The sequence below is a fragment of the Thalassophryne amazonica genome, chromosome 19, assembly GCF_902500255.1.
Source record: "Thalassophryne amazonica chromosome 19, fThaAma1.1, whole genome shotgun sequence".
Lineage (NCBI taxonomy): Eukaryota > Metazoa > Chordata > Actinopteri > Batrachoidiformes > Batrachoididae > Thalassophryne > Thalassophryne amazonica.
The window spans coordinates 18,191,321-18,206,649 of record NC_047121.1 but is presented as its reverse complement, the minus strand read 5'-3'; the positions used below and the strand labels follow the sequence as shown (position 1 = coordinate 18,206,649).

At 42.0% G+C, this 15,329-nt stretch overlaps 1 protein-coding gene across 2 annotated transcripts; it reads right to left on the bottom strand.

Annotated features, from left to right (window-relative positions):
• Nucleotides 1–7,296: 7,296 nt before the first annotated feature.
• LOC117500826 (SERTA domain-containing protein 2-like) lies at nt 7,297–12,999 on the bottom strand. Of its 2 annotated transcripts, none has more exons than XM_034159611.1 (2): nt 12,902–12,999; nt 7,297–9,372 (listed from the first exon to the last, which is right to left on the bottom strand). In XM_034159611.1, exons 1-2 carry the CDS (start codon nt 12,919–12,921, stop codon nt 8,586–8,588), a joined length of 807 nt encoding a protein of 268 aa, XP_034015502.1. In that variant the 5' UTR covers nt 12,922–12,999; the 3' UTR covers nt 7,297–8,585. The 2 variants fall into 2 exon arrangements, with proteins under 2 accessions (XP_034015502.1, XP_034015503.1); XM_034159612.1 differs by having other exon boundaries at nt 7,297–9,386; nt 12,902–12,960.
• Between the last annotated feature and the right edge of the window lie 2,330 nt (nt 13,000–15,329).

Genomic DNA, 15,329 nt, shown 5'->3' with positions numbered 1-15,329 from the left:
ACTTTGAAAGAAAAAGTTAAAATATCTTTGTAAAACTGTGCTCGTTGTGTCGGTTGCCACTAGAGGATGACATTTTTCGGGAATTCCCGTGGGTCACTTGATTCCCGCGGGATTCCTGGGATATCAATCCCGTGATTGGGATGGGACGGGAATAAAAATGAATGGGAGCGGGCAGGAGCGGGAATGCCAAAAATAGATGATGATTGTCATCTATTTAAAAAAAACAAAATTACACCTGTCCATTGTTACGGTCGTTTTTCAGTAAAGAACTACATATCCAACAGTGCTTTGACTTCCGCTCCACGCCAGCAGCTCCCGTATTTCCGGGCCAGAACTTAAATACAGAGCACCCGCAAGCCCAAATTCTTTCTGCGAAAACCAAGCTAACACAGCCACACACATCAGAGATCATGGAGAAAGGAGAAAAAGAAAACATACAACGGAAAGTTACAAACAAAGACAGTGCTGTAAGACTCATACGAGGTCTATTAGATAAGAAACTGACACTTTTTTTTTTAACTATATGGATTTGAATGACGTGCGATTACACCAATCATGCTTGAACCCTCGTGCGCATGCGTGAGTTTTTTTCACGCGTGTCGGTGACGTCATTTCCCTGTGGGCAGGCCTTGAGTGAGATGTGGTCCAGCCCTCTCGGCTGAATTCCTTTGTTTCACACGCTGCTCGAGACGGCGCGCGTTGCTTTCTCAAACTTTTTTCTGGACCTGTGAGGAATATCCGAGTGGACACTATTCGAGAAATTAAGCTGGTTTTCGGTGAAAAGTTTAACGGCTGATGAGAGATTATGGGGCGTTTCTGTCGGTGTAAGGACTTCCCACAGAGCAGGACGTCGCGCAGCGCTTCCAGGTGCCGTCATCGGCCTGTTTCGAGCTGAAAACATCCTAATTTAAGGCTTAATTCACCCAGGACGTCATGAGAGAACAGAGAAGAGGTTCAGAAGAGGCCGGCATGAGGACTTAATGCTGACATTCCACTGTTTAAGGACATTTTTTAATGAAAGACTTGCGCGCAAATTCGCCGAGTCGTTTCCGTGACGACTCGGCAAAACTGTGTGCGCCGCGACAGGAAGAACACCTCAACAAGTGAGTAACTGAGAAATTGTTTAACAGCTTGGGCATGTTCCAACTTGCCCATTAAAGTTTCCAACGGAGGTGTTTTTCCTGTCGCGACCCCCCGCAGTCAGGTCCGGCCCGACATGCGACTCAACAACAATGGAATGTCCGAATAAACTCCTCATGCCGACTTCTTCTGAAAGTTCTCTGTTCTCTGATGACTTACTGGGTCAACAGAGCCTGAAATGTGGAAGTTTTCAACTTGAAACGGCGAGACGCTGCCGCCTCAAAGCACAGATCGCCGTCAGGCACCATGGGCCGTCCTTACGGCGACACTACCAAACCAAAATCTCTCATCAGCCGTTAAAATTTTTACCGAAAACCAGCTGAATTTATCGAATGGTGTCCACTCAGTTGTGCCTTACAGTTTTGAAAAAATTTTGATCAAACAAAGCAGCAGTCTCTGAGCCATTCCTAAACAATGAAAAAATCGACGAGAGGGTGGGCCACTCGTCACTCAAAGACTGCCCACAGGCGAATGACGTAACCGACAGGCGTGAAAAAACTCTTGCATGCCCACGAGGGTTCAAGCATGTCTGATGTAATAACACGTGATTCAAATCCATATGGTTTTTGAAAAAAATAATAAGGTCGGATACTTTTCTAATAGACCTCGTAGACCTAAGGGGTAGGTCAGCTGTACTGCAAAAATTTTATCGTGTCGAAGTAGACGGAAATGAAACTGTGTATGCAGCGTGCAGAACCTGCCTGATCTGTGTTAAGTACTCCACGGAGTCGGGAACAAGTGGGCTTCAAAGACACACCTCAATCAATCAATCAATTTTTTTTATATAGCGCCAAATCACAACAAACAGTTGCCCCAAGGCGCTTTATATTGTAAGGCAAGGCCATACAATAATTATGTAAAACCCCAACGGTCAAAACGACCCCCTGTGAGCAAGCACTTGGCTACAGTGGGAAGGAAAAACTCCCTTTTAACAGGAAGAAACCTCCAGCAGAACCAGGCTCAGGGAGGGGCAGTCTTCTGCTGGGACTGGTTGGGGCTGAGGGAGAGAACCAGGAAAAAGACATGCTGTGGAGGGGAGCAGAGATCGATCACTAATGATTAAATGCAGAGTGGTGCATACAGAGCAAAAAGAAAAAGAAACAGTGCATCATGGGAACCCCCCAGCAGTCTACGTCTATAGCAGCATAACTAAGGGATGGTTCAGGGTCACCCGATCCAGCCCTAACTATAAGCTTTAGCAAAAAGGAAAGTTTTAAGCCTAATCTTAAAAGTAGAGAGGGTGTCTGTCTCCCTGATCTGAATTGGGAGCTGGTTCCACAGGAGAGGAGCCTGAAAGCTGAAGGCTCTGCCTCCCATTCTACTCTTACAAACCCTAGGAACTACAAGTAAGCCTGCAGTCTGAGAGCGAAGCGCTCTATTGGGGTAATATGGTACTACGAGGTCCCTAAGATAAGATGGGACCTGATTATTCAAAACCTTATAAGTAAGAAGAAGAATTTTAAATTCTATTCTAGAATTAACAGGAAGCCAATGAAGAGAGGCCAATATGGGTGAGATATGCTCTCTCCTTCTAGTCCCCGTCAGTACTCTAGCTGCAGCATTTTGAATTAACTGAAGGCTTTTTAGGGAACTTTTAGGACAACCTGATAATAATGAATTACAATAGTCCAGCCTAGAGGAAATAAATGCATGAATTAGTTTTTCAGCATCACTCTGAGACAAGACCTTTCTGATTTTAGAGATATTGCGTAAATGCAAAAAAGCAGTCCTACATATTTGTTTAATATGCACTTTGAATGACATATCCTGATCAAAAATGACTCCAATACCTGTAATATAAAGGAATGCACCCAGCCCAAAATGGTTTCATTTCTTAAACGAAAATTGCCTGCTGGTGTGAAGGTCCAAATCACTGAAAAAATAGCTCGTATGTGCAGCCAAAACCTGCACCCATTTGCCATCATGGAGGAGCGAGGGTTTCTGTCGGTGGTTCAGGAGTTACTAGACATTGGATCGACACACTGAGGCACCATCTTAGCAGAAGACCTCCTGCCCTCAGCGAGGACCGTCTCCAGACACGTAGACGCTGAATACGAAAAAGTGAAGGCCATCGTTCTGGAGGAGCTCAAAAAGGTACGTAGGCTTGAACAGTATATCCCTTTAATGTCTGCACCGAAGTGAGTGCTTTCAAGTTTCAATCTCATTGTGAATTCACCATGCTGCCATCTCTGCAGTTGGTCTGTGTGTGGGTGTGTGTGTGTGTGGATGTCCTGTACTGTGTTAATCTACCTCTAATGCACTGCTAACCTGGTCAGTGAATACTTGAACCCTGCACCTATTTATTATGTATCTTAATCTTCACAAATCATTACTTGATTGTATATTTTTATTGTGGATTTTTAAAGTTTTTATATTTTAAAAATATTGATGTACAGTAGCTGTATCGTTTAACTTACCTTTACTTTTGTGGACATCTGTGGGTTGTTTCCAAACGACACCTCACTGTACTTGTAAAGTGACAAAGTACTACTACTAATGTGAATAGTGTAAATTGTACATGTGAATAATGACAATAAAATACATTTTATATTCTATATTTAGAGCAGAGACCATGCGTCTACCACAGATCTGTGGTTAGAAGAGAGAACCAACACGAATTACATAACGGTCACCGTGCACTACATCCACAATTGGGAGATGTCAAACCGCATCCTAGCCACAAAGGAAGTGATAGGAGTGAAGTCTGGGGACTTCTTCACAAGTTGTGTAGAAGAGGAGGAGAGGGAGGACTGTGCCAAAGGGGAATTGGCTTCGGGCCGAGATTTGGTGCTGCAGTACATGCTGCAGAACATCAACACCCGCGGTCGGTCTCTTCTTGCTGTCTGGCAGGAGATGTCAGGTGGGCTAGTGCCGGTTGCCAAGAAGCTGCTGGCAATCCCAGCAACCAGTACTCCCTCTGAACGTTCATTCAGTGTCGCTGGGAGACTGATTGTGGAGAGGCGTACCTTCTTTGACCCGAAAATGTTAATTTGCTTTTATTTCTTCACAGCAACATTTAAAACACACACACACACACACACAGTGATGCTTGGAGAGACTTTTGGACTGATATTCCATTACCACTGAGCAAGCCTCCACTTCAAACACTGAAAGTTTTTTTTTGTGTGTGGTAAGAGGTGTGGTTTTTCTGTGTGAATACAAATACTGTTCATTGTTAAATACTTATATATGAAAAAAATGACAAAGCTAACTTGACTTCTTTAGTAGAATAACGTTAAAACTTAAAACTCCTTAAAACGTTAAAACTCTTGGTTGGTATTTCATACATTTGGGTAATTGTCTGTCTGGTTGACTCAACTCCTTAATTGCCAATGTGGTGTAGCAAACATATGAGACTGTATTTTGTTCAATAAAATCCATTCAAGTAATATAATGGCATTAAATAACTTTTTTCACATGCACACATAGTAAACCAGATGCCTATTGTTCACCTTTTGTGGTGGTTGTACAATTTGATATTTTCAGGGGCAACCAGTGTCATTTACTAAAAGGTTGCATGAAACAAAATATAAAACTATGTGGCCACAAACTGTTCTTTCACCAGTTGGCAGAGGAAATGGTGGGTAGAGGATTTTGAATTTCGCGATGTGGTGTGCTTTCAGTTCAAAATGTTGGATAGGACGCAAGTTGTTGGGAAACCGTGACGAAAGTTGGCTAACTTGTTACAGTAGGCCTTACTGTATTTTCTCTTCTCTGTGCATAACATGGCTATTCAGGGCAAAGAAACAGCTGAAACAGAAAGAGATCCCTTGCCAATCACAAGGTGGGAAAAACAAGACAAATGGGAGTGGGACTGATTTTGAGTGGGAGCAGGATGGGATTGGGAGTCATCTTTACAGGAGTGGGACGGGATGGGATTTATTTTTTTACTCCGGGCCAAGAATTGGGACGGGATGGGATTTTTTTTGTGGGAGCGGGATGGAACGGGAGTGAAAATCCACTCCCGTGTCATGCTCTAGTCACACTCAGAAACCCCCCCCCACACACACACACACACACAAAGAAAGCAGACAGGACACAGAGGAACAGACACAGAAATTTACCGCCAGGAGAAAAAACAAAAACAAGCAGAGACATTATTCTAAAAATTTATTTTTGAACGCAGTAAATTTTATATCTTTCATCCAGCATTGATTTTGAATCAAGATGGTTCCAGCACAAACACTGCCTTTTGGCAGCCCAGTTGACAGAAAGCTGTCATAGTGACAAAAGAACTTTAATCACTGCATTGAGCTGTTACCTTTTAATACTGTAACATTATCACATTGAGCTTTTATCTTTTAGTATTGTGAAGCCCTGGATCTGCTTTGGCGACCCCTAGTGAAAACATGGGAGCAGTTGAAGGGACTTACTATGACCTTACATTATGACATGGTTTTACCTTTTATCTCTCTTATTATTCTAATACTGTAACGTGTGTGTGCACATAAATAAATTTATTTTGGTGATTAGGTCCTTTTTTGTTATTCTTAATTTGCTTGTTATTCTGCGTCCAGTGTGTTGCTGCACAAATACACAAGGTGTGTGTGTGTGTGTAACATTACCCTGCTGTGTCAGAGAACTGAGACTCACACAATGCAATTACAATATTCAAATTTATTGATTAAACTCTGTAAAATATTCCACAAAAAATGTAACACATTATTAATTAGAATCCTGTTACCAGTACACTCATTCTTCAGTTACACTTTATAAATAACATACAGTCGACACTTTACAGAACCTCTGATCTTTCACACATTTATAAATAACACTGCTGCTTTCTGCTTATCAGTCAGATTTTTTAGCTGTTTTATAGTGATGAGTGGTTGCTGGTGGCTTCACACTGCCGCTAGGAGCAAAAACAAGTTGTTGGATCAGCAGTGCTGCCCTACAGCTCATGTGATTGGACGGTGGTTCAAAAATGGGCAAAACAAACATTAAGCTCCTCCTACTGGATACGTGACGTGAGCAGTGCCCTCTCACTCCCCCTCCTCGTTATTTCTCCCTGCTACCTCTTCCCTCACCTCCCTCTCTGACATCCTTTCAGGACCCATTACACTCACATGCCAGAATGAGCAGAGAAAGACCTGAGAAAGGGAAGTAATGACGACGGTTGTAGCTCTGAGTGCTTTACGTAACACCCTGCTGTGGATTTTAGGTTTCATATATGAACATCAAGCTCAGACAGCCACAAAAGCCTCCACACACATAAAAACTAGGTTCAGTAATAAGTCACGTCACCGGCGATGGAAATGACATGTTACTTTGCAACGACTGGAAAACATTTAATCTTCAGAAGAAAGCAGACAATGAAATAAACAATATTAAAGGGGTCATATCAGAGAGCATTCTTGGCTCAGAGTGTAAAACAGGAATGTTCAGCAAACGCATCAGGAGGTAGAAGAACACTGGACAAACTGCTGGACATTATGGCAGTCACCCTCTGCACACCGTCATCAGCAACCTGAGGAGCCTCTTCAGCCACAGACTGCTCCTTCCCAAGTGCAGGACCAACAGACTGAAATCTCCTTTGTCCTTCAGGCCATCAAACTGTACAACTCCTGGCTCGGGGGGAGGAGGAGTAACAGGAAGATAGAGGACAGGAAGGACAAGAACAGTAGTAGCCAGTAAACCAGTAGTTATCAGTATGACTGTTTTTTATATTTGCAAACTGTTTTCCTACTTTCACTTTTGATACTCTGTGTGCTTCTTACCCTGTGTACTGCAATACAATGTTGCTGGAACCACAGTTTCCCTGAGGGAGTCTTCCTCTAATCTAATCTAATCTCTAATCTAAGAGGAGTAAACCACAGAGAGTGAAAACTGAGTGTCTACTTCACTGCAGCCTTTGACAGACCCTAGAGTTCCCGGTAAAAACATTAAAAAGAAACCCAACACATTTTAAAACTCATTCATATTGTCATGGCTGCAAAAATACATCAGCTAGTATTATTTCAAACTCAGAAACATGATTGTTGATGAGCGTGAATCCACACATCAGTCTCAACTAGACTGTAATTAGATTACAGTTTCAAATAAATGCTTTGCTGTGTTCAGGTTGTGTTCTTACTATAAATACAAACTGCCAATGAGGAAAAACTGTTCAGACTGGCCTCATGAGGACTTTACAGAGGAAGAGAACTTTTCTATACAGACTTTTTGTGGTTGGTTCCATGTGGCACCGCAAATGGCAGAAAGGTCAACAAGAGCATCCAATCCACCGGCACTGACAGCCCAGAGACATAAAGACCTAAATTACATGTTCACACCAAACCGTTTGATTCTGTACTTAATGAATTTGACCTCCACTAATAAATAATAATACACAAAGTAGTTCTAACATTTTACACCAATTTCACTTCACCCCTTGAGATATATGACGTGAACATGTCACATTTAGGCATTACTTTAACTCTCTGTGCACTTCAACGGCTTGTAAATTCCCAAATTCAATGGCCACATGCTTCATGAGCCAAATGCATGTTTAGACAGTCCACCCACCGTCTGACTGAAGCCAGTGCTAATTTAAAAACAAATAAATTTAAAAAATCCTCTATGGTGCGACAGGAAACAGTCCCAGCACCGAAAGGAAAACCAGGCCTTTGACCCCCCAGGCTGGCTCGCTTAAGTAACTGAAAGGAATTCAATTAATAATCAACCCAGGTCTGATCTAATGCACAAACCCTGACAGCTGAGGATTCTTCCTCCACAGCAGCTGATTTGCACAGAGAAAACAAAATCTGCCAAAAGAGGATAAGTGTGTCATAATCATCTGTAATATCTGTGGTTTTACTCAGCAGCAAAGGAAACATGATCCACCTCAGATATCTGCATGGCTTCCCCTTGTGACGTGCAATGTCTTCAGTTGCAACACTTCCCTCGGAAGTGCTTGCTTCCATCTGTCTTCACCTCATTTGTCCAGTGTGTACTAGAACTGCACTTTCTGCTACACTCTGAGTGTAAAAACTGGCCTCTGCTTCAGCTACTTTCCCCTTATTGAATTAAATTCTATCCTATAATGCCATTATGGCTTGCATATTTGGCCTTAATAAATTATCAGCTGTACCCACTTGTTGATGGTTATTGTGGGTGTGGCCTTTCCCAGCCTATATTGGATCGGTCATCAGTCCATGACAGAACTGACACATATAAAGAAGTTAAACTCCTCCAGACCCCAGGTCAGGTATTGCACCAGCCAAAGAGGCTAAAATATACACTAGTGACCTACTAAGTAGGCTTCTGTCCTCCACTTAAAAGACACCCACAGACATCATATGTAATTTGAGTTGGACCACCAAGTTGTAAAAACTAAAATTAGCTGAAAACATCATAACAGATCATCAAGATCCAAATCAATCCATGTTCTCAGTCTGTCTGTCAGCATCCTGAGTCAGAGCAGCTGTGATCAGACTCTCAAACCTCACAAAGTCACATCGTGGCATTCAGGACCTTATTAGGATCTCCATGATATGGTCCAACTCATTCAAGTCCATCATACCTGTCTGGAGGCTCCCAGCTGAGGTGTGACTACTTGAGCATGTTTTCACCTCTTCATCAAGCCAGAGTGACACACTGACGGGCCAGACGGAGCCTGCCACCAACGCAGCAGAGAGGTCCGATGTGTCATACATTGAGGTATCAATGTCCTCAAAAATGTCATCCAGAGCAAGGTCACTGAGGTAGCCCATGGCATTTACTGCATCACTAAAAGCATTGATTGTCACAGCGGGCAGTGATTTCGGTTGGCTGGCTGAGCTGTATGTGTCCTGAGAAGAAAAAATTGGAGATGGTGGTGGAGGTGGACACAGGCTTTTTTCATTGCCCTCTGCACAACCAGGACACATAAATGACATGTCCTCCATAAGAAGGCAGGAGTTAGGATGGACACCATCCTTGGGCTCATTGAGAGAGCAGCTTCTTGCCCCGTCACACCGCATGTCCTCCTGGATCTGCCTGAGCATGTTGATGAGCAGCACAGAGCGACGCAAGCTGAGTTCCATCCCAGCCTGGTAGCGCTGGAGCTTCTCTAAGCAGAGGCCAAGCACGAGCTGACGCTGCTGCAGGTGACTCGTGTTAGCTCTGGACGGAGCCAGGAGGAACATACCCTCGTCGTCCCTGTGCTCCTCTCCATACTTCTCCTTTTCCTCAGTCATAACAGCAGGAACGGCCTCTACTTCCAGCTCGTCCAAGCAGCTCCACTTCCTCTTCGCACCACGACCCAACATGGACCTACACACAGATAACTAAACAAACACATCATCCATTATAATCTGCTTTATTTATTCTGAAGACTGACACAATGCTGATGTTGCTGTAGTGACAACACTGATGTTTAAAGACACACTGCTTCATAAACTTTCAATCACAAAAAAAAACACATCCAAATCATTTTCAGCCCAACAGCATTATTTATTGTTTTGAACAGTGACTGTAAACAGATACTCCTTCAAAACAACAAACACCATGAGGCCAAAAACTACAATCCCAATTCCAATGAAGTTGGGACATTGTGTGAAATGCAAATAAAAATAGAATACAATGATTTGCAAATCCTCTTCAACCTATATTCAACTGAATACACCACAAAGACAAGATATATAATGTTCAAACTGATAAACTTTATTGTTTTGTGCACATATTTGCTCATTTTGACATGGATGCCTGCAACACATTTCAAAAAAGTTGAATGCTCAAAGAACACCTGTTTGGAACATTCCACAGGTGAACAGGTTAATTAGTAACAGGTGAGTGTCATCATTGGATATAAAAGGAGCATCCCCAAAAGGCTCAGCCGTTCACAAGCAAAGATGGGGCGAGGATCACCACTTTGTGAACAACTGTGTGAAAAAAATAGTCCAACAGTTTAAGAACAATGTTTCTCAACGTTCAATTGCAAGGAATTTAGTGATTCCATCATCTACAGTCCACAATATAATCAGAAGATTCAGAGAATCTGGAGAACTTTCTACATGTAAGCGGCAAGGCCAAAAACCAACACTGAATGTCCGTGACCTTTGATCCCTCAGGCGGCACTGCATTAAAAAAACAACATCATTGTGTAAAGGATCTTACCGCGTGGGCTCAGGAACACTTCAGAAAACCATTGTCAGTTAACACAGTTAGTCGCTACATGTACACGTCCAAGTTAAAACTCTACCATGCAAAGCAATAGCCATACATCAACAACATCCAGAAATGCCACCATCTTCTCTAGGCCCGAGTTCATTTGAATCGGACAGACGCAAAATGGAAAAGTGTGCTGTGGTCTAATGAGTCCACATTTCAAATTGTTTTTGGAAATCATGGACATCATGTCCTCCAGACAAAAGAGGGCAAAGACCATCCAGATTGTTACCAGCACAAAGTTCAAAAGCCAGCATCTGTGATGGTATGGGGGTGTGTTAGTGCCCATGTCATGGGCAACTTACACATCTGTGATGGCACCAACAATGCTGAAAGATTTTGTAGCAACACATGCTGCCATCCAAGCAACATCTTTTTCAGGGACGACCCTGCTTATTTCAGGAAGACAATGCCAAGCCACATTCTGCACATGTTACAATAGCGTGGCTTCGTAGTAAAAGAGTGCGGGTACTAGACTGGCCTGCCTGCACTCCAGACCAGTCGCCCATTGAAAATGTGTGGCGCATTATGAAGCGCAAAATACGACAACTGAGACCCCGGACTATTGAACAACTGAAGTCGTACATCAAGCAAGAATGGGAAAGAATTCCACCTACAAAGCTTCAGCAATTAGTGTCCTCAGTTCCCAAACGCTTATTGAGTGTTGTTAGAAGGAAAGGTGTTGTAACACAGTGGTAAACATACCACTGTCCCAAATTTACAGGGAACCTTGGACAAGTTCAAAGATGGCTTCACATGCAAACTAGTGGAGCAATCCTGATAGTTAAAAAACTCTTTGTTTGAGCACATGAGATTGTCATCAGAGGCTCTCCGTCTGCTCCGTCTGCTTTCACTTTCGCTGTGCGTAACGGCAGAAAGCCATGTGACGGTGAACCAATTCTGATTGGTCACTCACATTGCGCACGTCATCACACAGCTTCTATGAAGAGTACAAAGATGGCCGATGGCTGGCTCGAAAGTCCATGGAGTTAACTTTTCAGCAAAAAAGTAAGTTTCTATCTCATATCATTAAAAAAGTTATTTATAATTTAGTAAAGCTTGGTATTAGCCGTTGTATACGACGGCGTCGGCCCCAGAGGCTTAACATAAAGAGCTCTTATAAGTTTTGTATGTTGAAGTCAACTTTACAACTCAACTCAACTTGTAAAGTTGAGTTGAGTTAAAGAGAGGTAAAGTTAAAGAGAGGTTGCAAGTGGACATAACTAAACACAGCTGCATGTTTTAGAGTGTAGTAGCTTTAACCACACCTGCTCCCAATTAATACCATGCATGTAATGATAAGGTAATTTCATACCACAAGCCCAGACATGTCCAGGCGCAGACAGGTATATGGTATCAGCCCAGTCTCACATTTTTTTTCGTCCTCCCATCACGAAATGAGTCAAATTTTCGTGATGGCATTTTTTTAACTCACTATTACTAACACTACTCCTTCCCCCAACACTAACCATAATCACCCCCAACTCCCCCACCCCCACCCCCCGGGTCACTTTTAATTTTGTGCAGCCATCACAGAATGAATAAGAATGAATTTGTGCTGCCGTGACGAAAACGAGGTGCTTTTCGTCACAATATCACAAAAGATTAATGTATATTTCGTGCTGCTGAATCACAACTTGCTGTGAGACTGGGTTGATGGTATACTAAATAAGCAAAACAAGGGCACTATTTGAATTCATCTGGTGCATCAACGTTAACCACCTTTTAATGATTTTCTCTTCATTATATGCCCGTTTAATTTGGTGATTTACAAGATTATAGCACTTATTGTTATTGAGTTATCATCCAGCTCATTTACCATTCTATTTACTCTAAAGCCAGGGAAAATGTTGTGATTCTCTCTGGTAAGCTAGCAAAGGCATTTGAACAATCTAAGCAATGAACATCAAAAGCATACGGTGAATTTTCAGTGGAAGTCTGAAGTACGACTATGACCTGTGGGTAAACAGTCACTATAGAAATTACATAACATCACCCACAAGTAGTCATAAAATGCAATAACACATTAATAACTACATTATACCATTTCCAGTTTTGGAAAAAAACACAATTGACTTCATTTATAAGCGCTTCTGCAGGTGCCAAAAATGACTGCAAACAATGTTTTAATACAACGAAGATGACAAAAGAAAAGTGAACTTGTCCTTTAATTACATCAATTAAAGATAACAAAAACTTTAAAAGAGTGTCTGTGTTTTGTTTTGTTTTTTTTCTTGGAGGTGTTCCTCTGACAGTGAATAAGAAATAACCATAAAAGCAGCCATAAAAGACACAAAGCATATATGTTTTAAGAGCTCAGTGAAACATTTGTGCTCGCATGTGAACTTACAGCACCTATTTTATGTAAGAGAGCCAGAGTCACAAAGCATTAGTTTGCTATTCACTGTGAATGGAGCAGCTCAAAAATGCTTAATAAACAGACAAAATTTAATGAATTTTCAAATTAAACTACGCCTGACTCTTGACCTCTCAGACTAACTGTGGGAGTCACTGCTTTCCCTAAAAAACCTTCACGTTCCTCTACGATGAATAACGGCTTATCTGAGAATACGTTTTGAAGAAAAGTTAAGGAAAACATCAGAATAAGCATTTCAGACATTTTAAGTAAACTTACGTGCCCTTGAGAAGCGTCATAGGTTATCCGGTCCGTCGTGTCACCTCGTTTCGGTTTGACTCCAGCAGCAGGAACGTGAGGATCTCCCACAGCAACCGGGGGAGGTGGAGGGAGCACGGGAGCTCACGGCGGGCCGTGATTGGTCCGTCGACGTGTTACTCAAGCCTCTGTCTCCGCCCCTCACGGGGCAGCGAATGTGCGGTTCCGACAGCGAGCTGGTGCTGCGTTCAGGTAATGCTCGGAATAATTTAAGAACGCTGTGCTAATGATCAGAGAACCACTGAATCGTGAGAACCAGAGTGCCTAATGAGACACGTGATTACAAAGTGTGACATTTTCGTAGCTGAGAAAAAGACACTGTGCCTTTTTTATAGTCCCTATCTTAAAAAGTTATGGAAATACAAATTGATTTAGACTTTTATATAGCATGTTTATGGTCAAAGCTTTTTACAGTGACGCCTCACATTCACTCAACGATGTCTGGCTGCAAGGGACTCGCTACACACCAAGAGCAACTTGTGGATTAAGGGCCTTCTCCAAGGGCCCTGAGTGAATTTCCAGTCTGACATGGATTTGACCCAAAGATTCTGTGTTCACAAGCCCACCACTTTAACGTCACCTCCCGAAGTAACCACAGCCTCTTTATTAGCTGAATAGAGTTCTTTCAGCTTCTCACTTTTTGCTCAGAGCGCCCCGGTACATACAGCATGGATCGGCATGTTGATTTGGCACACGTTTTACACCGGATGGCCTTTGCTGACACAAGGCACATGGGGTTTTGAACCAGGAACCTTCTGAGTTTTGAAGCAAGCACACTAACCACTTGGGCACCACGCTGCCATTCCCGCCTTATTACTCAATTGTGCATATATTTAAAACAAAGCTCAAATCGTGCAGCACACAGAAGTGTGGATTTCAACCCTTAAGATCAAAATTAATCATTCACTTTGGATCATTTTATTTAAAATGATTGACATTTTCACCCAGTTTTCCTGATGAGCAGGACAAGCACAGGCACCGTGTGCCTCATTCACGAACCATTCTTAAGAACAAATTTGTTCCGAAATTCTGCTTACGAATTTCTTACGAAGATTGTGGCATTCGTGAATGTTTTCCTACCCAGGATTTGTTCTTAGTTTAGGATTTGTTCTTACCTAAGAACAAATCTTACAACACTCAGGAGTACTCTGCGCACATTTCAGTTCCGACATGTCACAGTGACAATCTCATTGTCTGCTTGTTATTAAAATACAATATTGTAGTGATATGTCTGTGATATTTCTGTTCATTATTACATGTTGCGTTTTGGTAATTTACAGAGTATTATTTACGTTAAAATAAATTAAATGTACAATGTAAACAATGATAGCCCCATTAAGTTAAGTGAACGTATGTCTTCTAATTTACTCCTCTTGTAAATAGCAAGTTTACGATATTGGACCCAAGGTTATATGTTTTCAAAACCTAAACTTAAAGCTATCCATTGTCTTCACTAATTGTGAGTTCAAATGAAGCTTATCTTTAAGGTTGGTTAACTGATACTCACATTTTCAAGGCAGCTGGTGAACGTCAGTTTTTACAGTGTACCAACACTTTAACCAGTGGTGGGCACAGTTTTGCTAATCCGCTAACTGCTAATTAGTGAAGCTAACATTTTTGTTAGCAGATTAGCTTTTCAGCTAACTTTGAAAACCATCAGTGGACCAGTTAACCTCTGCTATATTTAGTTCCGATAACTTTCAGTCCCCTAACATTTTTTTTACTGGCATAGAGATAAAGCTGAATGGTCAGAAACATCTATAAAACCTAAAATCCTACATTTTAATTCCTGTTGTGTGCTTTGCAATAAACAGACCACTGTGAGAAGCTCAGTCCTCCCCCAGTAAAAGTAGGCAGACCAGCTGCTGCAAAGAAGAGGAAAAACATCATTACTTTCAACATGCCGATACTCACATAGTGGACAGCACCCTTCACTCATGGTTTCATTTAAAACCAACTAATTTCTGATAGTTTAGTGAAATTAACGGCCAACTGTCATTTTTACAAAGTGAAAATATCAGTATATGTTTTAGTTTTAAATAATGCACTAATTCTGAAGGTTTGACTTTAAACAGATACATGTGCCAAAAGGCATTATGGGAAAATTAAAATGACCTGCTCTCCTGAGAGTGCTGTCACCCCAATGATGGCCCTGATGCGCTGGTCCAACTCGGACAGCTTTTGGCGGTCTGCTGTTCCCCCTCCAGTCCACTGCATCTCCCATTGGGATTTTGCGATGGTATTTTTAGTATCAGTTTTTAAATCAAACCAATTTTTTTTTCGCTGATTTCCTGCAACATCTAACAACATACTGCTGAATGGAGAAAAGTCTGTGGAGTGTTGAGAATGTGTTTTCTCCCAAAACCAACCCCAAACATGCCCCTCTATT